Here is a 27,084-nt window from a genome sequence, read left to right on the forward strand (position 1 = left end):
ACCTGCCTGTTTTCATCACGGAGTTACAGATAAGGAGCCTGATTGCACACTGCTTAAGTGACTGCGTGATTAAAGTGAAATCATGCAAATAAAGACAATATTGAAATTCTCTGTTCTTCAGAGGCACCTGCAGTGTTAAAGGGGGGGGGGGGGACTGGGCTCTGAAATCTCTGACTCCTTCTCTTCCCTCCCCTGCCTGGCTGACCATGGCATCCCCATCGTGTCGGCGCCTTGGGAAAGGATTCCCTTGGGTGTGTACTCTCTCTAGTTTCTTTGCTAAGCACTGAGTGTGCAGTGATGCCTACTGGGGAGTCAGACTCAGCGGGGTGATCCTAGCCTGAGTCTCCAGGGTCCCTGGGGTCCACAGGCCGCAGGAGAGGGATGGTCTGCTGGTCTGCATGTGCAGGGAACAGTCCCCTCCCCCAGGGTGCCCTAGCAGAGAAGGGGCCCGTGCAAGGTGGTACCACAGGTATGAGGAAGCAAGGTACAGGAAGACCAGGGCCTAGGTGAGAAATGCCAGCAGGGCAGGCAACAGAGAGAGTGGCCCGTGCAAGGTGCCAGGCCAGAGCAGAGCATGGCCTGTGCAGATGCCAGCAGGGTGGGCAGCAGAATGTGGCCTATGCAGGGTGCCAGGCAATGAGCCAGAAGCTCCCAGGTAGGGCGTGGCCATCACACGGTGCTCCCGCCCTTTCAAGGGGCAACTCCTTCAGCTTCCTGTGCGGGAGCCCCCAGCTGCGAGGGATGGGGACAGAACAGTGTGGCCCCCAATAGCCTAAGTGTGGTGAGGGGAGGACCAGGAGTTTGTGACCGCTGGTGAGGAAGTGAGTTGCTGTGAGTAAAAGCGTTAGGCATATTTGTGAGCCCTTGCCGAGGTGAAGGGGGCTTTCGGCTGGTGTCTGAAGGGCGTTTAATGAGGCCGTGCGTAGCCCCACTCCTGCAGTGCCGCTCCGGGTATGGGGTTGGGAAATTGTGCTTACTTAGTGATTTCATTTTGAGCACCAACTTGTCCACACTCAGGATTTCTCTTGCTTTTCCCAGAAGCTCTTTGAGTCAGGTTTTACTTCACTTCTGCTTTGGGGTGAGGGAAGCAGACCCGTGCTCCATGTGTTTGCTGACCTGGGGTGAAGGGTAGGCGGTACAGGTGTGTGGGGAGGTGGAGGAAGCAGGCACACCTGCCAGGGTGGTGGGGATGGTTGGAGGGGAGCACGAGGGACAGCTCAGGGACAGGGTATGTCCCAGTAGCCATGTGCTTGCGAAAGGTCCCACTGCTGAGCACGTCACAGCAGCCAGCTGTGGATTGAGGTTGAGTGCCTCCCTGGGGCCTTGGTTTTGACATGGAGCCGGCAGCTCCGTCTGCTGTGAGTCATCAACTCTGTTCAGCGTTTGGGCTTTAGTTCAGAACTCTCCTCGTCTTACAGAAACTAGTTCCATCCTCTGCTCTGGGGCTAGCGCCTTTCAAGATGAAACCTCCACGATGATCATTTCCTGTAGGGATGTCAGGAACTTTTATTACCATGTGTGTGTTTCATTTTATTTATAAAATCACTCAGATATGCAGCAGTGCAGGGAATAAGGTACGAGACATCCTTAAACCTAACGCTAATATTGAACAGATCTCAATACTTTCATGTGTTTGCTTTAGGCTTCTTATTTTAAGCAAATGGAAGTCTCTACATTAGGATTCAAGTCCCCGTGGAATCCATTCACAATCGTTTCCATTCTCTTCTCTCCAAAACTGCAGTGAAGGTATTGGTGTGCGGGGCTGTTCACCTGTCTGGCTGTTCCCTACCTGTCCACCGCTCCTCCTGGGTATCCAACCTCCTGTCAACCGGGCCCTCCAGCCACCTGCCAGTCCAACCTCCTATCTGACCAGCCTTCCAGCCACCTGCCAGTCCAACCTCCTATCTGACCAGCCTTCCAGCCACCTGCCAGTCCAACCTCCTATCTGACCAGCCTTCCAGACACCTGCCAGTCCAACCTCCTATCTGACCAGCCTTCCAGCCACCTGCCAGTCCAACCTCCTATCAACCTGGCCCTACACCAGCTGTCACCTTTGTCGTCTTCTTCCCTCCTCCTCCCTCTGTCACTCCTTCATCCCTCCCTTCCTTGTCCTTCTCTCCCTCTTTCTGTTTGCTTCACATTCAGGTTTCCTCTCTGCCATCTTAGGCCATTTTTCCCTCTGTATACAACACATTTGTATCATGTAATAGAAAGTGTTAGAGTTTTTTAATGATAAGAGCAACATCAGGGGACATGCATGTATTGAAACACAGCCTGGGCCCTGTTTTTCCTGTTTCATCTGTTGGCGTGTGTGTGTGTGTGTGTGTGTGTGCGTTTGTCTTTTGTGGTTGTGTCGACCTCTGGGTGTTCTCAGCACTGCACGGCCGTGGCTGGCCGGAGTGCTGCCTTCCTTGGCCAGAGTGGATCATTGCATTTGGGCAGGTGCTGCAGGCTTCCCCAGGCTACCATTCTGCCTCTGGACTTGCCGCGGCTTCTGCTCTTCCACTGCACTGTTCTTGCTTGACTTGGAGGGTTTTGTGGATGCCTTTCCCTTTGAATTTACTCCATCTTCCTCATGGATTCTTGCTGCACATGAACTTGTTTTCACTCTGCCTTCTTAAAAACAAACCCTTGTATTGGAAATTCAATAAGCATTATCTTCTCATTTCTATACTCTGTAATTTTCATCATTGTTTCTTTCATCCACAAATCAATAGATCCTGTCCTCCTTGCCCGAGGGTGGCCAAGGAGGCTGCTATTGGAATAATTGACATTTTGAGGCAGGTGTTTGGCACAAGGACTTAAACCACAGCTTGGGGTGCCAGCACCCCACGGCACAGTGCTGTCTGGAACCCCGGCTCCTCCACTTCTCATCCAGCTTCCTGCTAACGTGTCCTGGAGGCAGCTGACGACAACTCCAGTACTTGTCTCCCTGCCACCTCTGTGAGAGACCCAGACTGAGTGCCAGGCTCCTGGCTTTGGCCTGGCCCAGCTGCCGCTTTCATGGCATTTGGGAACCAGTGCCCTGCTGCCTTTGTTGCTATTTTAAGCAATTTTAAAAAAATGATAGAAATAAAATAAACCTCTAAAATGATTCATCTTAGATTTGAGGTGCCACCTGGTTTCTGATTCCGTCCCTTCCTCAGCGAGCCTGACCGCGTGTGGAGGGGCCGTTAGTCTCATCACAGCGCAGTGTCTGCAATGACAGTGAGCAGTCAGGTGCAGAGAGCTCCTCAGGGCAGCCTCCCTTAGCTGAAGCACGGCGAGTCAGTGTGCGGACCTTCAGCGGCAGCTCGCCGCCTGCTCCCGACTCAAGCTTACTAGCTCCTTCATGACTGAGTCACAAGACCCAAACTCTGAAGTTATCGTTTTAAGTTTGAAGATGTCTGTTTCTATTTGAATGATACCTTATCTACATCCTAAATTCCAGGTTACCAGTTGTTTTCCCTCTCCACCCCGAAGTGTCCCTCATCACCTACTGCTGCCCTTTGTGATCAACAGTAAGTCTACTGAGCCGGGAGGAGGACGAGCGTGCCCCGTGCGGCGGCTGGCAGGCACGGCCCTGGTTCCCACTGCAGCCTCTCCCAGCTTGGACCTCGTGTGTCTCAATCAACTGGAGACACCCCGAGGTGGCACCTGGTAGCACCCCTGCAGGTCTGCTCGCACCTCAGGTGGACTTCCCCACCGCCACGTGCGCTCGGCCTGACCCTGGCCTCCTGGGAGCTGGCCGGCGTCACGTCGGGCTGAGGCATGCCGACTTTCTGAGCGTCTAACTCTCAAGCTGTCAGGCCGCCAGCTTTCAGCTGCTCACTGTTAGGTATTTCACATCCATTCTCATCCTGTGCTGTCCCCTCGGTGTTTGAAGATTTATAAATATTTTCAAATCCTTTGCAGTAACTGTGTGTGTAGGGGTGTGTAGGGGTGTGTAGGGGTGTGTAGGGGCGTGTAGGGGTGTGTAGGGGCGGGGGCTCCTGGAGGTGCTGAACATTCAATCTTCTGTGTTTAAACAAAAATCTTTTCCATTAAGACTTTTGCAGACATTGAAAATTCTATTAACGGAAGATAGAGTCTTCATTTCCTAATTAGAATGATCCCAGGGAGACATAACATATTAGCTTGTAATTATGAATGGCTGCCATGCCTTCCTCTTTATAACTGACCCTGGATTCAGAAGTCATTGCTTCCATGTCCCTGTTTTATCTCCTTGGCAGAGCCGTGGTTTTGCTGGTGGGCCCTGTCACCGCTCTGTGACCTGGCTGGGCTCACAGCACCTTAGGCCCTCGCACTGTGGAGCGTACTTAGTACCTGTCACAGCGTGTGGGCAAAGACGCTGCTCCCTAAGTGCTGATCTAGAGAACCAAATAATGCAGAATCGGAGTTTACAAAGAAATGCTCAGCTGTGGCAGCAGTGTCTCTCGCCCCTTGGTGAGAAATTGGAACCAGATGTTGAGCGTGCCCCGGCCCTCTGTGCCTTTCACAGGGTTAGACTGATGACTGGAGCCAGAAGCCAGAAGCCAGCGTGAGATGAGCGCGGCAAGCAGTGATGACGTAATGACATCACTTTGCGTTCATATAATTCTTTGTTGTTTAAGGTGTGTCCAGATTCACAATTTAAGCCCAGTCCTGCCTTGCAGCCGCAGGGCTGGGGACTGCCTGCTGGCTTGTCTTTTGTTCCTGTTTGTTCTTTCAAAGAGCACACTGCCACGGGGTGGGGGTATGATTATCATCAATTTGGGAAAAAAAAGTGAAGGCTCTGTGATTTGGCATGTTTAATGTGGGATGGTGAGAAGCAGAGACCTGGAGGGGACTTCAAAGGTGCAGCAGCAGGTGGGGGTGGAAGCGGGACTGGAGCCGAACAGGACAAGCCACATGGAACAGCTCTTCAAGCCCCGGATTTCCCTCTCAGGGCCTTCGGAACCGGAGACCACAGGGCCCTGTGCTCAAGATGTAGTAGGGAGGGACGCCTGGGGCCAAGCAGGAAGGAAGGAGATGTCACCCCACCCTGAGCTTCAAGTTCAGTGTGAAGGTGGAGGCACCTTGCTTAGGGACGTAGAGGGCATGACCCCAGTGCCGGGCTCAATGCCACAAAACAAAATCTTGTAGGGCCCTGTAACCCAGGGACAAAGCTATGGCCCCTGCACACCCGGGCCCACACCCATGACCCCTGCACACCCGGGCCCACACCCATGGACCCCTGCACACCTGGACCCACACCCATGACCCCTGCACACCCGGGCCCACACCCATGGACCCCTGCACACCCGGGCCCACACCCATGGACCCCTGCACACCCGGGCCCACACCCATGGACCCCTGCACACCCGGGCCCACACCCATGGGCCCCTGCACACCCGGGCCCACACCCATGGACCCCTGCACACGCGGGCCCACACCCATGGGCCCCTGCACACCCGGGCCCACACCCATGGAACCCTGCACACCCGGGCCCACACCCATGGGCCCTGCACACCCGGGCCCACACCCATGGGCCCCTGCACACCCGGGCCCACACCCATGAACCCCTGCACACCCGGGCCCACACCCATGGGCCCTGCACACGCGGGCCCACACCCATGGGCCCCTGCACACCCGGGCCCACACCCATGGGCCCTGCACACGCGGGCCCACACCCATGAACCCCTGCACACCCGGGCCCACACCCATGGGCCCCTGCACACCCGGGCCCACACCCATGGACCCCTGCACACGCGGGCCCACACCCATGAACCCCTGCACACCCGGGCCCACACCCATGGGCCCCTGCACACCCGGGCCCACACCCATGGGCCCCTGCACACCCGGGCCCACACCCATGGGCCCCTGCACACCCGGGCCCACACCCATGGACCCCTGCACATCTGGGTCCACACTCATGGGATCCTGCACACCTGGGTCCACATTCATGGGCCCCTGCACACTCCAGGGTCACATCCATAACCCGGTAGCTTTTATACCTGCCATCCCCTTCTACCCTAATGCCTGGGGTGAGGGGGCTTCTGCCTGGTAAAGTCCAGAGCCTGGCACAGTCTGGTGTGTGGGCCTGGCGTGTCCCCCAGGGGACTGGCCCCTGGACCCCAGCTGCGATCTACTAAGGGGCTGTCTTCATCACCTTCATGGCCTTGGAAAAAGCCAGGTTTCATGAGCCAGTGTCTTGGGACGCGTGCTGGGCTGAGAAATGCGCTGGGCATCTATTTGCTAAAAAGGCAAAATCAGAAGCTAGGGCTTTGGAAGTTCTCATCACCGAAAGTACTAAATGCTTGAGAGGGGATGATGTGTTTGCCCAGATTGGACGCTGCCTCATGTATACACACATAAAACATGACTTAAGAACCTCATGGTGTATATAATTTCTGTATGTATATACTTTTTAAATTTACAAAGCCTGTCCAGATTGCATGCTAGCTGCAAGACACCAGTCTGAAGTTTCTCATTTCCCTGCTTTTGAGAAGCCTACCCGTGGGAGGGTTGACCTGGGCCTGTTTTCTGAGGGGCAAAGAATGTGCTGGGAGCAGAGGGTCTCCATCTTGAGACGTCCTGCCTGTGGGACGCAGATGCGCCCTGCCTCTTCTCCAAGCCCGTGCTCCCACCGCACAGCAGCTCCATCTTTGAGCTTGTTACCTCTCCTGCTGAACCTGCGGAGACAATAGACATCCCCCGTAGACACAGCAAACAGTGAGGGTGGTTAGACACGGTGCTAGGTCCCTACCAACCCTCTGCTGACACCACACACTTGCTGAGAATCCCAACCTAACTCTGAAAGAAGCCGGAAGCCTCAGGATATGGGGTGGGTTTTGGTTTTAAGAACTTGAGAACTGTTGGGTTCTGTGGTTACATAGTTTAGAGTAAAGGGATGGAACCAGGAAGGCTGAGCTAAGATATGGCATGATTGTGAAGTTGAGCAAGCATCCTGAGAGCCAGGAGTCCTTATGGGGTGGTGATCCAGCAGGGATTGAAAGGTGGGGGTCCAGACCAGAGCAGAGCCCCATGCATCGAATGTCCTGACTTACTCTGGGAAGTCAGAGTGCGACCTGTACCGCTTAGGTTTTGGGCATGGATTCAGCTAGTAGGAGGTGTGCATTTTAAATGCATTAAAGAAAGCTGAAGGTGTAAGTAAATGTTTCTGCCCTCTTTAATCACCAGCAAAGTGCTCAGGGCCGGCAGTGACCTGGTCAGCAGGCAGCATCAGGAATTTCCAGGAGCAGCAGAAATAGCCTATTGTTATGGAGATAGAGCAGGCCAGGTTCTGCCCTCTTCAACTCAATTAGCACCTCATTGTAACATTGGGATGTCACCTGTGAAGTTCTCTTGCAGCTTCTCAAGTGTGACTCCCTTGGTCATCAGAAGAGCTTTTGAGTGGACAATCAGCTATTTTTACATGAGCTGTGAGAAAGCTGAGAAATTGCTGGGCTGGTGGTCATGCTGACTTGCCAGACAAAGTGGACAATTAAGGAGAGCAGTGCCATGTCCTCCTGGGAGAGGCCTGTGAGCAGCCATCCCACAGAGGGAGTGGGAGGGGTGTGAATGCGGGTGGGGCTGCTTGAAGGTGAGGGCCCTGAAGTGGCCTCCTGGCCTGTGGAGGAGACTTCTGCTTGTCCCATGGCCTCTGCGTGGTTGTCTGGCTTCAGAGGGAGTCCTAGAGCAGGTCATTCCAGGTTCCCTAGTGTGAGTCTATGAAACCTTGTCACTTACGGGCTCATTGATGGGATATAGACTGTGGAACCATTTTCACAGTTTTGGAAGTGGCATTTCCAGTGGGAATGCTCTCCAGGGTTTTGGGCCGTGTCCTCTAGGGTGTCTAAGGTGTCGGTGTGTGCTTCCTCATCATATTTCCTTACAAACACCTTCATTCCCATCAGGTTAATAATTGCACTGTTATTTTTCCTCTTTGTAATTTGCACCTCTTTTCCCTTGCTTTTCTGAGGTATTGATCTGTCTTCAAACAACCAGTTATAGTTCATTTCCTTCTCCACTGTTCTTCTAATCTCTATTCATTTATTTCTCGTCTATGTTGTTTTTCTTTCTTCAGTTTGCTTTGGTTAACTTTGTCCTGCTTTTGTTTCTTTAGGTACAAGTTTGCTCTATTAAAATCTTTCTCAAAGGCACCTACAAATGTGTTTGTTCCTCTAAGCATGGTGTCTTAGCATGCTGATGCTTTGTTTTCAGCTAGCACAAAGTTTTGCTATTTCCCTTATAATTTCTTCTTATAATCATTGGTCATCTAAGAATATATTGTTTAATTTTCGGGTGTTTGTGAATTTTCCACATTTAGCCCTGAATTTCTAGTTTGGTTTGCATTTGGTCAAAGATCACATACTATATGAGTGAACTGTTTAAATTTAATTGAACTTATTGGTGATCATTTGGTTTTCCTGGAGAATAGTCTATGTGTCCATGAGACAGTGTGTATCCTGCTCTTGATCAAGAGTGTGGAACCTATAAATATAAACATGAAGAGTTTATGGCGTGAAGACAGTCTCCTGCTGCCTTTTTCTTCTTCCTGATTGTGCTGTCCATTGCCAAGAAGAGGGACTTGAGGCAGCTTCTTCCATGCAGTATGGAGCCTTTACACACTGACCTGTGTTCCTACAAGAAGGCTGATCCTGACAGTGGGAAGCTGGACTCTGACGCTGTCCATGCCTGCATTGTCAGGAAACACTTCAATCGCAGCATGGTGGACTTGTGACAGTTCGTGAAGGACATCCATTGTACAATGGAGGGGAAAGCTGTGGGGAAGCGAGGGAAAGCTGTGGGGAGGAGGATGGGAAGTCCCAAAGCCTATGAAACAGTGTCATGTGGGGAGGAGGATGGGAAGTCCCAGAGCCCGTGAAACAGTGTCATAAAACAAAAATCATTTTAAAATCTAGATGCATGTGCTTGCCATGATGGATTTTTGGTGAGCTGGCCATTTGTGCTAAGTCCTCCTTTGTCTCTTGTAAGTTGGTTGAGGTCTGAAGGCATGAGCAGTCGGTTGCATGCTTGGTTGTTGCTTGTTCGGTATGTATTTCCAGGTCCTTTGTCTTTTTACCCATTATGTCTGAACCCACAGTACAACTCTGGAAGCCAGCTTGTGCTTGGAACACATTTTAAAACTCCAGTCTTTAACTGCTTACTCTACCCAAACGGCGACATCCCAAGAACCCTCACTACCTGCCTTCGGTTATTTTTGTGTTTTGTTTTCTCTGTTGTTTTGTCGTTTGTCCATTTTTCCATTACTGCTGAATTAAACTAGTGTTACCTAATGTGCTACTTAAACGGTGAAAGATTTTTTCCCTTTTTTGTTTTCCCCCCTGAAGATTTCAATATATTAATCTCTAGCAATTTATAATTTAGTTCAGATTAAATGCAACTTAGTTAAAATAAATCGTTAAACATCATTTGCAGATTAACACAGTTAACCACCGTTGGTTAGACGCTTGGGTCCTCAGTTACGTGGGGGGACATGCAGACTGCGGCCCTTAGACTCATTGTCTTCTCTTAATCACTGTCCAGTGATCTTCCCTTTCAGCCTGAAGTTCTCTTTTTAGTATTTTTTTAAATAATTTTTTTTTAAATTTGAAAGACAGATTTTACAGAGATAAGGAGAGAGAGACAAAGAGGGAGAGACAGAGAGACCTTCCCTCTGCTGGTTCACTGCTCAGATGGCCTCAGTGGTCAGAGCTGAGTCCATCGGAAGCCAGCATCCAGAAGTTCCCTCAGGGTCCATGTGGGTACAGGGACCGAGACATTGGGCCATCCTCCACTGCTTAACCGTAAATAGGGAGCTGGATAGGAAATGGAGCAGCTGGGACACGTGCTAACTTCACATTTGGAGGATTAGTCTGCTGTACCACCATGCTGCCTTCCCCACCATTAGTATTTCTGATATGGTAGATCTGTTAGCAATGAATTCTCTCCCTTTTTTCATCTGAAGCTGTGTTAGTTGATGTTTCATTTTCTAGGATCGTTTTCTGCGTAGCCGCGTCTTGGTTAGCAATATTGCACCCGCACTGAGTGTGCTCTCGCTAGCATCGGGCCTGCACTGGTTCTGCAGTCACTGGGCGTGCTGCCAACCGTCAGTCGGGGACTCCCGTGATCCTCAACCTTGTCTTCTTCGGTTTTCATGATGAGGGATCTCTGTGTGGATCCTTTGGGTTTATGTTGCCTAGAGGAATTTGGTAAGTTTCTTGGATAGGTAGATTGCTGATTTTCACCAGATTTTAAAGAAATTTTCAGCAATTATTGCTTCAACTATTGTTTAGCCTCTTTCCTCTGCTTATGAAACGATGTGTGTATCTCTGTGTGTGTGTGCATGTATGTGTGTGCTTGGTGCCACTCAATGGTTTCTGAGTTAATTTCTTTCATTCCTTTCTTTCTTTTGTGAAATGTGACAGTATCAGATGACCTGTAATTAATTGCTGAATGAGCCCCCTGCTGTGCTTCTATGGCGTATGTCTAGTGAATTTTTCATTTCAGTTATGAAACTTTCAACTCCGGCATTTTTATTGAGTTGTTCTTATGTTGCTTTACTATTGACCTCTATTTATTGAGACATGATTTTCATGTTTTAGTTCTTCACACATAGTTCCCTTTAGTTCTTTGAATGTGTGGATGGTAACTGAGTTTCATCTTTTTCCCACAGGGACAACATCTATTAACTACATAATTTCTATGGTTTAGGCCATATTTCTTCTCCTGCACCCATGTGGGAGGCCCAGAAGAAGTTCCTGATTCTTGGCTTTGCTTTGGCTTGGCTGGCTCTGGCCATAGTGGCCATTTGGAATGAACCAGTGGATGGAAGATCTCTCTCTCTTGCTCTCTCTCTCTCTCTCATTCTTTGTATCTCCCTCTCTCTGTAAAAGTGCCTTTTAAATAACATTTAAAAATAATCTCATAAAAGTTTTTAAAAAAGCATTGATTGGTGTGGGCTGGAGAGAGATGGGTAACAGAGAGAGAGAGACCAGCTTGCCCCAGATGGCTACAGTGCAGCCAGCTGGAGCACACTGAGCCCAGGAGCTTGGAGTTCCAGCGGAGTCTCTCGCAGGGGTGGTAGGGCCACAAGCACTTGTGTCATCTTCTGCCGCTTTGCAGTTTCTTTAGCAGGGAGCCAGATTGGAAGTGGAGTAGTGACTGAAGCCAGCCCCCGTAGGGCATTCTGGCTTAGCTGCTGTGCCGTGGCCTAATAACCCACTTGGGCCCAGGTTTGCTTGGGGATCTTGTTTAGGGCCGGTCTTTAAAACTGCACCAGGCAATTTCCAGCCATCTTCATTTGCTTCTTGCTTGCTCAGAGCCTCCGTCTGGGTCAGGCGCATGCCCACAGTCCAAGGTGGATGTGTCCTGCCCCTGTGGACTTCCCTAAGTTTCGGTAGCTATGTGATGTGTCCACAGGTGCCACTGTTTCAGATGGCCGTAAAACTCAGCAGTCGGCACAGATGCCTTTCATGATGCCCCCAGGGAAAAGTCTGTTTTCATTCAGTAATTTTGAATTAGGTCAAATACAGAGACTAGCGTGGCTGATTCTGCTTGCCTACGTGCAGAGATAACACTCATCCAATGATTTCTCAACAAAACAAACTTAATTGAAGAGTCTTGACACAGCTTGCAAGACACCACTAATTGGGTTTCACTTGCCATCTGCTGTGCTACCTGGCGGGGCCTGGGGAGACGCCAACTCAGAGCAGATGACAGAGTGACACGTGCAAACAGCTCCTTCCCGGGATTGCTGTTGTCTAATCCGGAGCCTGCTTGGGCGGGGGCAACGGGATCTGGAGGCTGCTGCTTTATTTCCTCAGGCTTTATTGGCGTCTCTTCGCCTTGGAGAGAGAAGGAGAAGGAGAAGGAGGAAGATGAGTGTCAGCTCGTGTGGGAAGATCTTTCCTACTGCCTATGATGTCGATGGTTATTTTCCTTAATAAAAGACATGGAAAAGTCATAATGGCTGCATTATGCTTGAGGTGTGTATTTTGGCTTCAGTCAATTGAAAAGAACGCCTTTTTCTGATCCATCAGTGCTTACTAAAGGGGTGCTTTGATTTCTCTACAATGCACAAGTCCTCTTGTTTTCTCTTTGGCTCTTAGTGGGAACAGACCAACACGACGCAAGGTGCTAATGCAGTGTCTTTCATGGATCTAGCCTAAAGCTCTGAGGTTGTTTCTTGGTCAGTAAGGAAGGCATGACCTGCTCATTTCAGAAAGGAAGCATTAATTCCACTTCCAGACTCAGCCAAACTTATTCCAAAAGTGATAATACGTAGGGTCTCGAGCAAGTTCATGGGAAAGAATATTATGAAAAAGCCATGCATAGATTCCATTTGGCATTCAATTGAAGGCTCCTCAGGCACTCAGAGCAGGGGCTGGGCACTGCAGAATCCATTCATTCTCCTGGCTCTCTGCTGCGTGTGCCATTCTTGGGGCTGTGGGTACAGCAGCATGGTGCCCGTTACTATGGAGATCTAGTGGGGCAGGCAAAACCTAAAGTACAGGTGTACTTGCGGTGTGCCAATGGATGGTGTCCATGCAACAGCCGTGCTGACAGAGGTGGATGGAGGGCAGTTAGGGGTGGTGTTGGGGGCAAGGGGCTACTGGGCGCAGAGGCTGCATACCCAGGAGACACTGCCAGGCACAGGCGACGCTGACGCAAGCACCCTGAGGTGGCATACACTGCGACCAGCCCAGAAGGAGAATGGCAGAACAGTTTAGAGAGATGACGAGGGCCAGGGCGGGGACCTGCCAGCTGGGATCCATCAGGGTGAGAGTGGAGATCACGGGGTCCTGAGGGAAGGAGTGACCGTCTCAGAGTGTTGTGTGGCAAGTTCTTGTGGCGGTCCAGGATGGAAACGGTGTGACCTGCGGGGTGGAGGCGGAGCAGGTCAGGAATTGGAGCTGGTTTGTGTACGTCTGTTAAATGCAGGGTCTGTGCAATCTGCTGTTGAGTGGGATTGGGATGTGAAGTAAGGGTGAGGCGGACTACGAGGTTGAGAGCTGAGAGGACAAGCAGGTGAAGAGCCGTTTTCCTGAGGGCAAGAACGGGCAGTTGGGACCCTTTCCTCGTGTGTTTATGAAACCTAAAACTTGGTCATTTGCGTTTAAAATTCACAGAGGTGTGTACTTGGAGTACATGAATGTATGAGTGTGTGATTGCATGTCTTCATGTATGTGTATGTGTCTCTGTGTGCACATATATGTCCATGTCATTGTATGTGTGCATGTCTGTGTGAGCACATGTGTGTCTGCCTGTGTGTGTTTCTGGGTGTGTGTCTTCCTCTGTGTGTTTGTGTGTCTGTGTGTCTGTGTGTGTCTTTATGTGTCTGCCTGTGTGTGCATGTGCATGCATGTCTCTGTGTGTGCCTATGCATGTCTGTGTGTTTGCCTGTGTGCATCTGTGTGTGCATGCGTGTCTGTGTGTCTGCCTATGTGTGTCTGTGTGTCTGCCTATGTGTGTCTGTGTGTCTGCCTATGCATGTCTGTGTGTTTGCCTGTGTGTGTCTGTGTGTTTGCCTGTGTGTGTCTGTGTGTCTGCCTATGTGTGTCTGTGTGTGCATGCATGTCTCTGTGTCTGCCTATGCATGTCTGTGTGTTTGCCTGTGTGCATCTGTGTGTGCATGCATGTCTCTGTGTCTGCCTATGTGTGTCTGTGTGTCTGCCTATGTGTGTCTATGTGTCTGCCTATGTGTGTCTGTGTGTCTGCCTATGTGTGTCTGTGTGTGCATGCGTGTCTGTGTGTCTGCCTATGTGTATCTGTGTGTGCATATGTGTCTGTGTGTTTTAAGAGGGAGACAGAAAGGCACAAGATCCTCTGGCGTCATCCGAGTGGGCTGCAGGGAACTTGGCAGTGACCCAGGCCATGCAGTGACCTGGGTGCTGACGGGGACAAGCAGAGGATGTTGGTGGTAAGGGCGCTCCCAGACTCTCCTGGCCACCTGCATTTGTAGGGTTGAGGCTTGGGCTCACATCCTTATTTAAATTATGGGGTCTTCAAAAGTTCATGGAGTATGCATGTTAAGGAAAAATGGAATGGGATTTGAACTCTTTTCTGCCCAAATACCTTATCTTTTAATTCTATTTTCCAGGAATTTTTGGAATTCCCCTCAATGTGAGTGAGGACAAATATGCAAATCTATTATTGAACTACAGTTCACTCAAATATGAGGTGGAGATGGCTTTGAGGATTAAGTGTTAAATACAGCTTTGTTTCTGTTTTTATTATCATGGTTTACTGAAAGTCTCAGAAAGAAGTCCATATTGATGATCTAATTATCTCTAAATCTTTATGTAACAAATAGTCATTCAGATCCATTTAATGTAGGGTGTGATGCTAAGTATTGGAGCTGGTTCAATAAGCATTAAAGCTGCAGGGCCGTGCTCAGGGGACGGAGACGAGGCGTCTTCAGCGCAGTTGTGGGTAGCCTGGGACAGCACTGGATGCCAGTGCGCATGCCGAAGAGAGCCCAGGGAGAAAACGTGCTAACTTGAGCTGATCGCTGATGATGTGCTAAGCATTTTGCTAAGTGCCTTCAGTGTGTAATGTCACTTAATTCTGAGAGAGAAATAAACAAAATCTTGTGAGTTAAATACTGATACTAAAAGGCAGGTGCATTGCTCATCTGACACTGAAGACTCCTACAATTGGCGAAGTGAAGCCATCTGGCCAAAAGTCTGAAAGCAGTGGTTCCAGGGCACAGGCCTGACCAGCTGACGCAGAGGCGAGCTTGCGTGAGGTGTGGGGGGTCAAGGCTGCCGTAGCTTGGTGTGCTCGGAAGGCGCTGGGCCTGACCAGCTGACACAGAGGTGAGCTTGCTCTGCGTGAGGCGTGGGGGGTCAAGGCTGCCGTAGCTTGGTGTGCTCGGAAGGCGCTGGGCCTGACCAGATGACACAGAGGTGAGCTTGCTCTGCGTGAGGCGTGGGGGGTCAAGGCTGCCGTAGCTTGGTGTGCTCGGAAGGCGCTGGGCCTGACCAGGTGACACAGAGGTGAGCTTGCTCTGCGTGAGGCGTGGGGGGTCAAGGCTGCCGTAGCTTGGTGTGCTCGGAAGGCGCTGGGCCTGACCAGGTGACACAGAGGTGAGCTTGCTCTGCGTGAGGCGTGGGGGGTCAAGGCTGCCGTAGCTTGGTGTGCTCGGAAGGCGCTGGGCCTGACCAGGTGACACAGAGGTGAGCTTGCTCTGCGTGAGGCGTGGGGGGTCAAGGCTGCCGTAGCTTGGTGTGCTCGGAAGGCGCTGGGCCTGAGCAGCTTCCTGCGGAGCAGGTAGATGGAGAGAAGGAAGGGACACACATTAGACCTGGTGCCAGCAGGGCGAGGACATGAGGCCGGGGGTCGCACAGGCGGTTGTGGGGACAGCCAGGGACTCTGTCCTCATGTCGCAGTGGCTTCGCGTCGGGCCGTATGGGTTCTGTCGGATTGGTCAGCCGAGACCAGCGGATAGCAAAGCTTCAGTGCAGCCTTCCTGGGGAGTGGGAAGCCACTGCGGGTGTGGGAGTAGGAGTTTGGAACTGTGTCAAATCGGAGAAGGAACATTATGGAGATGAGATAACTATGGCGTGGCCAATCTTGGACACATTTTCTCCAGATGAGTTTGTACTTTCAAAGCACACCGCTTTATCACAGGCCTCTTTCGCCAGAGACTGTTTGTGCGTGTCTTCATCTTGCTCCTGGCTGTGTGAAGGAGAAAAGCGCTTTAGGATAGAGAGCGTATGTACACATTTTCTTCTCTAGACGAATGTAACTCTGAATGGAGCTGCATCAAGGCAGCTGCCTGGCCTCATCCTGGAGCGGCAGGTGTCAGAGCCAAGCCTGAAACTCACTTTGCTCCCTCCTGTTCTTTGGCACCGTGAGAGCCACTTCCTTCTCATTCCACTTTTCCCTCTAGAGCTTTGAGGAAGAAAACGTCCGAGTGCCAGGGCGACTCGCTCATCCCTTGGCTTGGCTGGTCTGGCAGCAGCATTGCTTCTGAGGGTTGGTGTGGCTGCTTCCCGTCTTCTGAAAGCACCAGAGGGCAGAAACTCATTCTGCCTGCCCCAGAGGCTCATCTGGACTGTACGGCACACCAGAGCCTACAGCAGCGACACTGACCAAGAGCGGAGCAAGCACCTGCTCATGCTCTCATTGGCAGGACCAACCAGGCTGCTCCCTGGAGCTGCCTTTTGACTTGATGAGCCTTCCAGGGAGATGTAGCTGCCTGCTGCTCCACGAGGAAGCAAAGCCACAATCAGAAGGCCGTTTCCGAGGCAAGTGGACAGGAAGCTGGTGAAGAGCTGCAGCTTCCTTTCACCCATGCAGAGAAGTATGGGGTCTTACTGCTCCCGAGGGACGCCCCTGCCGCACTTCCTGGGAATGCTGCCCGCAAACTCGGCCAGCCTCTGCGGTGCGGGTGGGAGATGGACATTCTGCGGTGCTTCTGAAGAGTTATTTTCCTTCAGAATTTTGAACTTTACATGACTTTTTTTCCTACTGAATTTCTTACCACCAAGGAAGGCAGAGGCTTGCTACCCCCAGTGAGCTAACTGCCCCTGCACAGACGAGGCAGCCAGTAAGGGCCAGGCATGACCCGCAGTCCTGAGTCTGCATGTTTGGGTCCCAGGGGAACCCACCTGGATACTGGCTGTGTGCAGAAGTGTCCTGGCGGCGGCACAGCACGTCTGAGCTTCCTTTTCTCCTTGTAAGGGGAAACACTTCCCACTGTGGCCGCCCACTGTGCTGGGGATGCTTGAGGGCAGTCCCGGGATGGGCGTCCAGGCAGGGCCTGTAACCTTGGGTCCCAGCTTGTGGACACAGGTGACACACAGCCGGGAGTGTCCGGGCAGGGACTTGGAGCCCTGGGTCCCAAGTTCACACATGTGACATACAGGAGCTGCCTTGACAGTATAATGAGCAGGAGCTGAGTTAGTGGCTGGTACAGTTTTGTCTTTGGGACTCACACCAGACATCACAGGGTGCTGTCACAGCGGCTGAACGTGTCCCTGGTGTGGCGGTAACGAGCAACCTCTGATGCGTTTTTCAACTGGTTTCACTTCACGTAAACAGCTGGAAAGCAATATTTATTTCTGTTGATCAAGTTCACTCGGGGCTTTCTGTGGGCCAGGCGCTTCCTCATGTGTGACTCAGGGGCGGCGGTGCGTGGCGCTGCCTTTGAAGGGCTAGTGGAGACTCGGATGCAGTGTCGTCAGGCTGCGTGCACAGCCCTGGGGGCCCCACACCGTGCCACGCTGTGTGAGTTTGTTCTCCAGCGCACTGACAAAGGCAGGGTCACAGCCAGGTGCTAGCTCCTGCGTTCCTGGATGCTGATGATGGTTGGGCTCCTTTGCATCGGCCGTTCAGCTGTGTTGGATGGAAAGCCTTGCCCTTTCAGCGTCTTACTTGGTGTTTCAATATCCCCGTTCAGTTTTCTGCTGAAGCCTTGCCACCAGAAAGGGAGGATGTAAAGTTGAGTTTTCTGAGTGACATGCCTTGTTCCCTAAATTCCTAGGGTTTCTTCCCCAGTAAACCCCAGTAATATCACTGGGTCTTGTCCTGGTGTTGGATATTCCGGAGCAATACTCTTGGATTCATGACACGCTATTTCAATGTATTTGGATTTTTTTATTTGTATTTTTTATTTTTACTGTTTCATGAACATTTCCTCACTTGGGTTTTTAAGGTCTGTTCTGATCCTTGGATCCGGTACACCACCATCGAGGCAATGCTTTGTTGCACCTGCTTTCTGTAACAGGGAAAAGCCTGGCTGTTTTATTCAGAATTGATTTGCTTATTTAGTCAGTTCTAGAATACACACAGAGTAAGTACTTCTAAAACTACCTGCTCCAGGTTGCGTACTGCTGTGAAAGGCAAGATTGTGTCTCTAGCTTTACAGTTTACACCTAAAATTCTGTTTCCTAAAGTCACTTAGGTTGGTTCTTACTTCGTTCAGTATTTATTTGTCATCGAGTCCAAGTTCATTTGTAAATGTTTCTAATCCACTTGGATTCCCTCACATTTGATTACATTTGTTACTGATTCACATGAACGCGGTGCTGAAAGTTGGATGAAAAAATATGAGAACCAGAAGCTCCGGGACGCTCCTCACACTGAACATTTCCTATCCTGTTCCCACTCAGTCACAAATAAATAGATGCATTTTTTCTATTTTAAAGATTTATTTATTTTTATTGCAAAGTCAGATATACACAGAGGAGGAGAGACAGAGAGGAAGATCTTCCGTCCGATGATTCACTCCCCAAGTGAGAGCAACAGCCAGTGCTGCACCAATCCAAAGCCAGAAGCCAGGAGCCAGCAGTCTCTTCCAGGTCTCCCACATGGGTGCAGGGTCCCAATGCTTTAGGCAGTCCTTGACTGCTTTCCCAGGCCACAAGCAGGGAGCTGGATGGGAAGCAGGGCTGCTGGGATTAGAACTGGCGCCCATATGGGATCCTGGCACGTTCAAGCCGAGGCCTTTGGCCACTAGGCTGCCGCGCCAGGCCCAGATGCATGTGTTTATATCCTTCGATCTCATGTGGCCTTCTTTATAACTTAATTCTCTCTCTCTCTCTTTCTGTGTCTCTCTCTCTATATATATATGCGCACATATATGTTTATTTACATATGCTTATTTACATTTAAATTTTAATAACTTATTACTCAACTTTATATCTCAAAAACCACCACTCGACGCCAGATCACAGCTTCATGCTGTTGTTTTCAGCCGGTGTTGAACGTTCCGTTGTGATTACACCGGGTGGCTCACCTGCGATCCTAGACTGGTGTTTACTCCTGTGGACTGATGTTACACTCTGTCACTTTACCCAGTCCTTGTTTATTTTACCCAATTCTTTATTCTAGGTTACCAGTGGGCTTAGTAGAGTCTTCCTGGTTTACTGTAATATTATCTTCAAATGTGAATTCTAATCTTTCTATTGTTTTTTCTTGTTAACCAAAATGATACACATTATGGACTATAATGGGAAATTTCTGTTTTAAAAGACGTTTGAAAGGTGGAGTTGCAGAGAGAGAAGGACACACACATACATACCGAGAGGCTGAGAGAGAGGGATCTTCACCCTGTAGGTCGACTCCTCCAATGACTGTGTGTGAAACTTCCTCTGGGTCTCCCTTGGCGGTGCAGAGGCCCAGGGTCTCCCTCGGGGGTACAGGGCCCAGGCACCCCGTCGAGGGTGCAGGAGCCCAGGGTCTCCCTCGGAGGTGCAGGAGCCCAGGGTCTCCCTCGGAGGTACAGGGCCCAGGCACCCCCTCGAGGGTGCAGGAGCCCAGGGTCTCCCTCAGGGTGCAGGGACCCAGGGTCACCCTCAACGGATGCAGGGGCCCAGGGTCTCCCTCAGGGAGCAGGGACCCAGGGTCTCCCTCGGGGTGCAGGGGCCCAGGGTCTCCCTCAGGGGCAGGGACCCAGGGTCACCCTCGGAGGTGCAGGGGCCCAGGGTCTCCCTCAGGGGCAGGGACCCAGGGTCACCCTCGGGGACAGGGACCCAGGGTCACCCTCAGGGGTGCAGGGGCCCAGCTAGCTAGGCAGCTTGCACAGCTGGCTCAGGCTGCTGGTAGGGCAGTTGGGTCAGTAGCGGGGCAGCCAGGACTTGAACAGATGCTCATATGGATGTGGCATTGTAGGTGGCAGCTTAGCTCACTAAGCCATAATGCCAGCTCCTATAGCATGACAATTGAAAATAGCGCTCCAGTCATTCTGATTAAGTCAGGGTGAGCAGCATTTCTTCTTTGAGATCTCTTTATTGGTGGAGACTTGGAGCCCATAAGATTACAGCACAAGTTGCTGTGGACTGCCACTATCCAGTGTCCTGCTGCCCACTTCTGCTCTGTGTGTTCTTCAGCGTTTACCTGGGAGGGAGGGTGACCAGTGTGTTTCTGGGTGGTTTTGCACAGCACGCTGTGCTCTGAGGCCAGTTCTTCTGCCGTCAGTGACATGGCTTCACTCTCTGGTATGCTGGCATATCCCACTGGGCACAGCTGCCGCATGTCTGTCCATCTGGAGACGGATACCTGAGTTGGTCTCGTTGAGCTGTCCTGCAGTAACATGCTGGCTCAGGCTCCTCTCTGGGGCTGTCTCTGTCCTGGCTGATGGCGTTTCTCAAAGCTCGTTGCTGATCTGGTCATGCGGTGGTTATGGTAGCCCTCAGCACTAGGTGCTCACCCACAGAAATCCCCGTATTGAGTCTCCACTTGCACTGGGGTGTGGGAGGGTGAGGGTGTTCCGGCTTGGAGAATCCAGCTTTAGAAACCCGCATGTCTTCAAGGGGAATGCCAATCAATTCTGAGTTTCTTAATTATTGTTATAGAATGTAGAACTTGGAGAAGCTCCGCATTCCATCATCATGAAACTGGCAATTAGGTCTTGACTTGTAAACATGTCCTTCCTTAATTCCCATTGGACAACTTCTTTGGAAACTCAATAAAGGATTCAAAGTGTCCAGAACTTGAGTAAGTTGCTCCTGTCTGTGTCCACTGAGTCCTGGCCCATGGCTCCCAGGCTAGCTGGCTGCTGCCGTGGCAGGACGTGCTAACACACTGGCCTGTCTTGGAATCACCAGGCTAGCTGGCTGCTGCCGTGGCAGGGCGTGCTAACACACTGGCCTGTCTTGGAGTCACCAGGCTAGCTGGCTGCTGCCGTGGCAGGACGTGCTAACACACTGGCCTGTCTTGGAGTCAGCGGCAGGCCCAGGGGTCACTGCTCAGGGGCACGTGTGTTTGCATATTCTTCACCATTTTCTCTCTCAGCACATGCTTCTTGGAAGCTTCTATCTTCGGGTGTGGACCAATGGGAACCACATTTATTGAATACTGTATAAACATGTGAGACAACTGATTACATATTCTTGATTGATATACGTGACCTTGTAGAGCCACCTCTAGATTTGTGGCCAAACTGGCTGAGCCCTTCATCCGGTCTGACCAGGCTCCAGCCGAAGCTGTCACCGCCATGTGTAACCTGTATTAGATGCTGAGTTAGTATGATGAAATTCGACTTGCCAAGATTATTAGAGATAATAAATTTTGATCTTACCTCCATGTTGACTTCCAAAGAAAACATTTAAGAGACTAACATGCTGGGGGGAGAGATGGGTGGTCAAGTATTTTGGGGGTGTTCTCTGAGGTTTGGAGCCAGCTCTGCTCCAGGCAGGGGTGGAGATGGTCACCACCATGTCCCAGTTGCTGGTGATGGCCCCGAAGCTAGCAGAGTGTGCGGTTCCCTTCTAAATCGTGAGGCTCTACCCAAGGTACCACGTGAGGCACCGCCTCCCCAATCTGATCATGCACACATGTTCCATGGGGGAGGGGGCTCATGAGAACGCAGGCCTGGGGGTGATCAGGAATGCTGGTTGTGCCGGAGGCTGGAGGACTTGTTGGCAGTGATGGAGTTAGAGCGAGGTCAGCTGCTCCATGCCCACCTTGGCCCTGGCTCTCCTGTCCTGGTGGACCCAGCTCCTGCTGGCCTGGCTTCCCCTCCTCTCTGTGCGGCTGCTTCTGACAAGTCTGTGTGATGGAAGTGTCCTGAGCCCGGCAACCTGTCCCCGCAGTCCTGCTCGCTTTGAGCTTGAGAACACCTATGTCCTAATGCAAAGCTGCCCTCTTAGCTGCCCAGCTTGGCCTGCTCCATCTCAGTGTTTATTGCAAGAGCTCTGGTGTCGCCTGCCAGAATGCCACAGTCCTACAGAAAGAAAGTGCCCGCTCGGACAAGTGAGTGAGCAAGCCAGTTGAGACACGGTTTTATTGGGTTTCTTTCACTACATCGCTACAGAGCTATGAGGGTCTCGTTAGAAAGGCAGAGGAAAGCTCACTGAACAGAGTTACAGGATCAGCAGGGAGGGTCTTACTGGTTATCCTAATGGCGCCAGGCAGTTGGGTTGCAGGTGGCTGACCTTCCTGCGATACCTGGATTAGCTCTCAGTCAACTACAAAGGCGCCCTGACACTCCTGCTGTTCCATTAGCGCCACCTGTCTCAGGCAGCCAGCCACTCGAGCTTGGGAGTTCCCATGCATCCAAGAAGGTTCCCAGGGGTAACCCTTTGAGGAAAGAGTGCCCAACCTTGCCAAGGCAAAACGAGGCCTCCCACCACCTCCCCACGTGCCCTGGCCTACTTAACTGCTAAGCCTAAGAGTGTTGAAATCATTCAGAAAGTAGGCCAGTCTCCCTTGTTCTCTCCCTGACTTAGGGTCTGCTCTTTGCCTCAGGGCCCTGGTAATTTAAGGCCTTCTTGGTGAGACACTTGTCTCCTGTGTTGGGTGAGCACTCGTCTCACCCCAGAGCTGAGACTGGTAGTAGTCCGTGCTAACCGGAGTGTTCGTGACCTTCCTTGCCCAGGTCGGTCAGGCCACGTTCCGCTCAGGACGCTGTGGCTGGTGGCTCCAGGTCAGTGACCTGGGGGACCAGGTACTCTGTTCTTTGACAATTTCAGCTTGAAGTTTGGTCATAAAGTGAAGGTCGAAGCTCCTCTGCTTTCTCAGGCACAGAGACATCCCACTGGGCCCCTGTTGCGGAGGTCACAGGGCACACGGCTGGTGGTGGGGCACGTGAGCCGCCAGAGAGCCTGGGCAAACCCCAGTGAGGTTGGGGCAGGGCAAGCCTCAGCGAACATCGAGGTTGGAGGAAGTTACAAGGCCTGGTTCTGCTCCGGGATTCAGCTCTGCACAACTTGCCAGATTCAGGATCGGGGCACAGGCTGTGTCCTCTGAGAGCTTTGTGTTACTCAAGAACGCCCGGGCTACGCCTGTGAGACACCTCCTGAACGGGGTGAGGGGGCACTGTGGCTGAGAGAGCGCCCAGGTACACACTGCTGACCGTAGTCTGTCCATCCGAACACTGAGTTGAGGCTTCACTTCGACTCTGAGTGGAGAGGGTCCACTTGGCTCCAGCGGCTTCACCTCCGCAAAGCAGCAGGAAGTGGAGTCTTCCTTCCTTGTCTGTTTGTAATTTTCCATGGAATAAATAGCAGGTCTCGCGCTAAGGAAGCTGGGCTACAGGCTCTATTTGCAGGATGACCCCTTTTCGGAAATTACAGCCCTGAGCTTGTCGCCAGCCGCCCGTGCGGTCCATCTGTGCAGAGCGAGCAGCTGTCATCTCTGCGACGCCGCGCGGACAGCAGGCGGCTCGCCTTCATCATCACGTGCTCACAGAACCTGGGGTGCGAACGCAGGGGCGCCTGCTGGAGCTGGGGAGGGGCCAGCCGGCTTGCTTTAACCAGAAAAGTGCTCTAGGGAGCTGTGGTGTGAGCCCTAGTCATCAGCTCTCAGGGAAAGAGCTGGAGGCCCTGCAGATGCTCCTAGGTCAGCACCCAGCAGGCACACGCACACACAGACACACCATACACGTGCATACACAGCTACATACACACACAGACACATCCACACACAACTGCATACACACACATACATGCACACAGACACGTGCACACACAGATCCATACACAACTACACATACATGCACACAGTTACGTACATACACACATGCACACAGACACACCCACACACATGCACACACAGTTACATGCATACAGATACAAACATGTACATACATGTGTATATACTCACACACATATACACACAGACATATCCACACACATGTACATACAATACATCCACACATGGACACATACAGGCACATCCACACACATGCACACACAGACACAGCCCCCCAGACCTGTGTGGCCCCGGGAGAGCCTCTGTGTCATCCAGGCCATGGAGCTGCCCTGGCCTCGGGGCCTCCTCACGTGTGCACAGATTCCATGCCAGCCAGCCTTTCCAGGTGACGGATGCCCTGCATTCCAGGGGTGGCATCTATTTAAGGTCCCTTCGTGTTTTCCTCTGAGGGGAAACTCCTTCCGTTCTGCCCTGGCATCTCACTGTCAGACATGCCAAGGTCAGCTGACTTGAACCTGGCCTCCAGAGAGCATGGTGGCATTGGTGGAGACACCTGCATCCTGTGTCAGACCGTTTGGGGTCAAACCTGGAGCTTGAGGACCTGTAGCATGAAGATGCGTCAAATCCCACACATGGTGACAAAGCTGGGAGCCGGTCTCTATCACAATAAACTCTGTTTATTGCTTGATTATCTCTGGGGAGCTGTCTTTGGGATACAGGGACAGGCGCTGTGGACACTGACCCCGGGGTCTCTGAGGTGCGGGGACAGACGCCGTGGACACTGACCCTGGTGTCCCTGGAGCTTGGGGTCAGGCGCCGTGGACACTGACCCCGGGGTCTTTGAGGTGCGGGGACAGGCGCCGTGGACACTGACCCTGGGGTCCCTGGGGCTTGGGATCAGGCGCCGTGGACACTGACCCTGGTGTCCCTGGGGCTTGGGGTCAGGCACCGTGGACACTGACCCCGGGGTCTCTGAGGTGCGGGGACAGGCGCCGTGGACACTGACCCCGGGGTCCCTGGGGCTTGGGGTCAGGCGCCGTGGACACTGACCCTGGTGTCCCTGGGGCGCGGGGACAGGCGCCGTGGACACTGACCCTGGGGTCTCTGGGGCGCGGGGACAGGCGCCGTGGACACTGACCCTGGTGTCCCTGGCGCGCAGGGCACAGAGAGGGATGCTGTGGAGAGAATGGATACAGAATTACTTACACCTGGACACGTAGCATAGTTGCATTTGCATTTGCACAAACATGAAGGCTTTCAAAGGGTCTTGGCTGATCTGATTGTGATCAACCTGACCAGGAAAACACAAGTCCTTCCTGTGTTTGGAGGAGCGAATCAGGGTGGGGAGAATCACCATGAAGCAAGTCCTGGGGACTTGCGCCTGAATGTATTTCCCCGTGCTGGGGGACCCTCCATCGCTGTGCCCCCTTCCTGTATTCTGGGGATCCCTACGTCGCTGTACCCTCTTCCTCCCTGGTCGCCAGGCAAGCACAGAGCCGTGTTTCTAGGTGTCATTGTCACCACAAAGTTGACGCGAGAGGAAAAACAGGAAGCAGGAAAAGAACTAAAAGCCGCAGAGGAAGACGCAGAAAACCTAGCATTTCTAAGTCAAAATATTTGAATGGTGAAATCAGGGATAAATGATTACTCTCAAGATGTCCCGCTCCCCGCGATCTGCAAGGAAGGCTGACGAGCAGCAGGAAGCTGGTGCTTAGAGATAATTCGGGAACGTGCAGACGGGGGAGGTGGGCAGCCTGCCTCCACCTCCCAGGCGGAGTGGAAACACGGTGGTTTGTGGGAGGCACGGGAGCCTGTGTGATTCTGCACTTGTGTCTGGAGATTTCTGGATGACTGACACTCTAGCACCTGGGATTTTCCTGGTGACCATGAAGCTGCCTTAGCCCCAGGAAATGCTCTGTTAACCTAGGGAGAGCGCGAAGCATCAGTAAGACCGCTCCAAAGGGTTTGACCAGGTATCCACTGCGGGCACCTCAGTGAATCTGGGAAATCAGGGGTGGTCCCTGAGAGCTAACCATGTGGGCATAGGTGCAAGCTGTGGAGGGACATGCAAGGAGGGTGGCAGCGGCTGGCAGGGTGGGGTGGGGTGGGGAAGGAACAGGCCTCTAGGACGCCCGGGACGCTGCATTCCCTTGCTTGGTACGTGGCCTTTAGCCGGGCCCCCTTTGCAACTCAGCCTGGTGCTTTTCGGGGCAAACATGTCCCATCCCCAAATGAGGGCGTATGTGGTACTGGCCTTGTTGAGCTGTGACTCTTCATGCTCTGGTTTTTAGGGAAGTGACAGGCCCTGGCTGTCGACTGTGCCAGGGGTGGCAGTAGTGTGCTAGGAGCTGGACGTGAGTGTGAGGGCAAGCAGATGAAGCAGAAAGGCAGGCTGCCAGCTGTGAGCTTGTGGGTCATGCATGCAGTTGTTCCTAAGCCCTGGTCTCCTCGGTGCGGTGTAATAATATCTAGCTTACCAAGGACTGGGCCAGCTGGAAATATCACATGCAACACGCCCTGTGTGATGGATTGGGCTCCGATGAGTTATTTAGAGGTTTGAAGGGCCCAGAGCCTGGAGAAACATTGAATTTTCTCCGTGGATGTCTGTGACGGCGGCCGATGTTTCGCAGACTTGGTTCTGGAACGCCAGCAGTGCACTGTGAAGTCAGCCACGTTGCTGGTTCCTGTTGGGACTGTGAGTGATCGCAATGCTGTGGGAGCCTCAAGGCTGGGTCTGCAGCTTGTGGGCACTGACACCAACCCGACCGAAGTCCGAGGAATACGGGCTCGTTCATCTGTTGTGTCGAGCTGTCTGCCCCAGCGGCCCCTTCCTTCTAAGTGTTTGTTTGTCTGCTGCAGTCACAGGTGCTCACTGAGAGGGGAGGACTTGAACAGGCAGTGGCTTGCGCCCAGCATGCAGTTCCAGCCCACCATCTACCACACCAAAGGCCTCCTCCACTATCTGACCAGCATTGGCCGCAGGCCCGTGGTAAGTTGCTGCCCTCTACCTCCCGGCTACTTCCTTGTTCCCTCTGGGGGTGGGCAGGTGAGGTGGGGTGGGGACGGTGTTTTCTGACTAGGAAAGCAAACCAGCTGATGGGGGAAGAGGTTGGTGCATGCACATCTGGCATCCCATGCTTGGGTTTCTGAATTCTGGCTCCAGCTTCCTGTTCGAGCAGAACCCATGGAGGGAGTAAGAAGGGGGCTGCAAGGGCCTGGGTCCCTCCCACCTGCTTGGAAGGCCTGGATGGAGTGATGGAGTTGCTGGCTTTGGCATGGTGTAGCCGTACCTACTGCAGGTGTTTGGGAAGTGAGCAAGTGGAAGGCATATTTCTCTCTCTCTCTGTCTTTCTTTCTTTTTCTACCCTGCCTCTCAAATAAAATAAAGGAATATTTGTACAGAAAGGCAGCCCGGGGCCCAGACTGGGTGGGCCACATGTCGTGTGGCTCCGTTTCCAGAACTGTGAGGTTTGAGGCCCAGGCACTCACTCGGTCTGTACGGGGGAGCAGACCACTTTTCCTGTTCTCCGTTTGAGACTGCCTCCCATTCATCCCACCATCCCCCCGCCGTGCGTCCTTCTCGGATGCCCCTATGGTGGGAGCTGTGCCATTTGGTGCACTGGCCACCTCGGGGCACCAGGTCCTTGCTGTGGCTTCATCCTGCACAATGCTGGGTCTCCCAGAAGGCTTCCTCACAGGCACGCAGGTCATCGCCTCGACACGGTGTGCTGTGGACGCAGTGGGTGCTACAGGGGCCGA

The 27,084-nt window shown here is 52.3% G+C and overlaps 1 protein-coding gene across 1 annotated transcript in view; it reads left to right on the forward strand.

Moving 5' to 3' along the window:
- Nucleotides 1–27,084, forward strand: part of AGBL1 (AGBL carboxypeptidase 1) — a 508,639-nt gene that overhangs the window by 266,775 nt on the left and 214,780 nt on the right. The window contains exon 19 of the mRNA XM_012929213.3: nt 26,185–26,314. Coding sequence (XP_012784667.3) covers nt 26,185–26,314 — 130 coding nt within the window. The remainder of the gene's footprint in view (nt 1–26,184; nt 26,315–27,084) is intronic.

Source organism: Ochotona princeps, chromosome 6 (genome assembly GCF_030435755.1).
Source record: "Ochotona princeps isolate mOchPri1 chromosome 6, mOchPri1.hap1, whole genome shotgun sequence".
Taxonomy (NCBI): Eukaryota; Metazoa; Chordata; class Mammalia; order Lagomorpha; family Ochotonidae; genus Ochotona; species Ochotona princeps.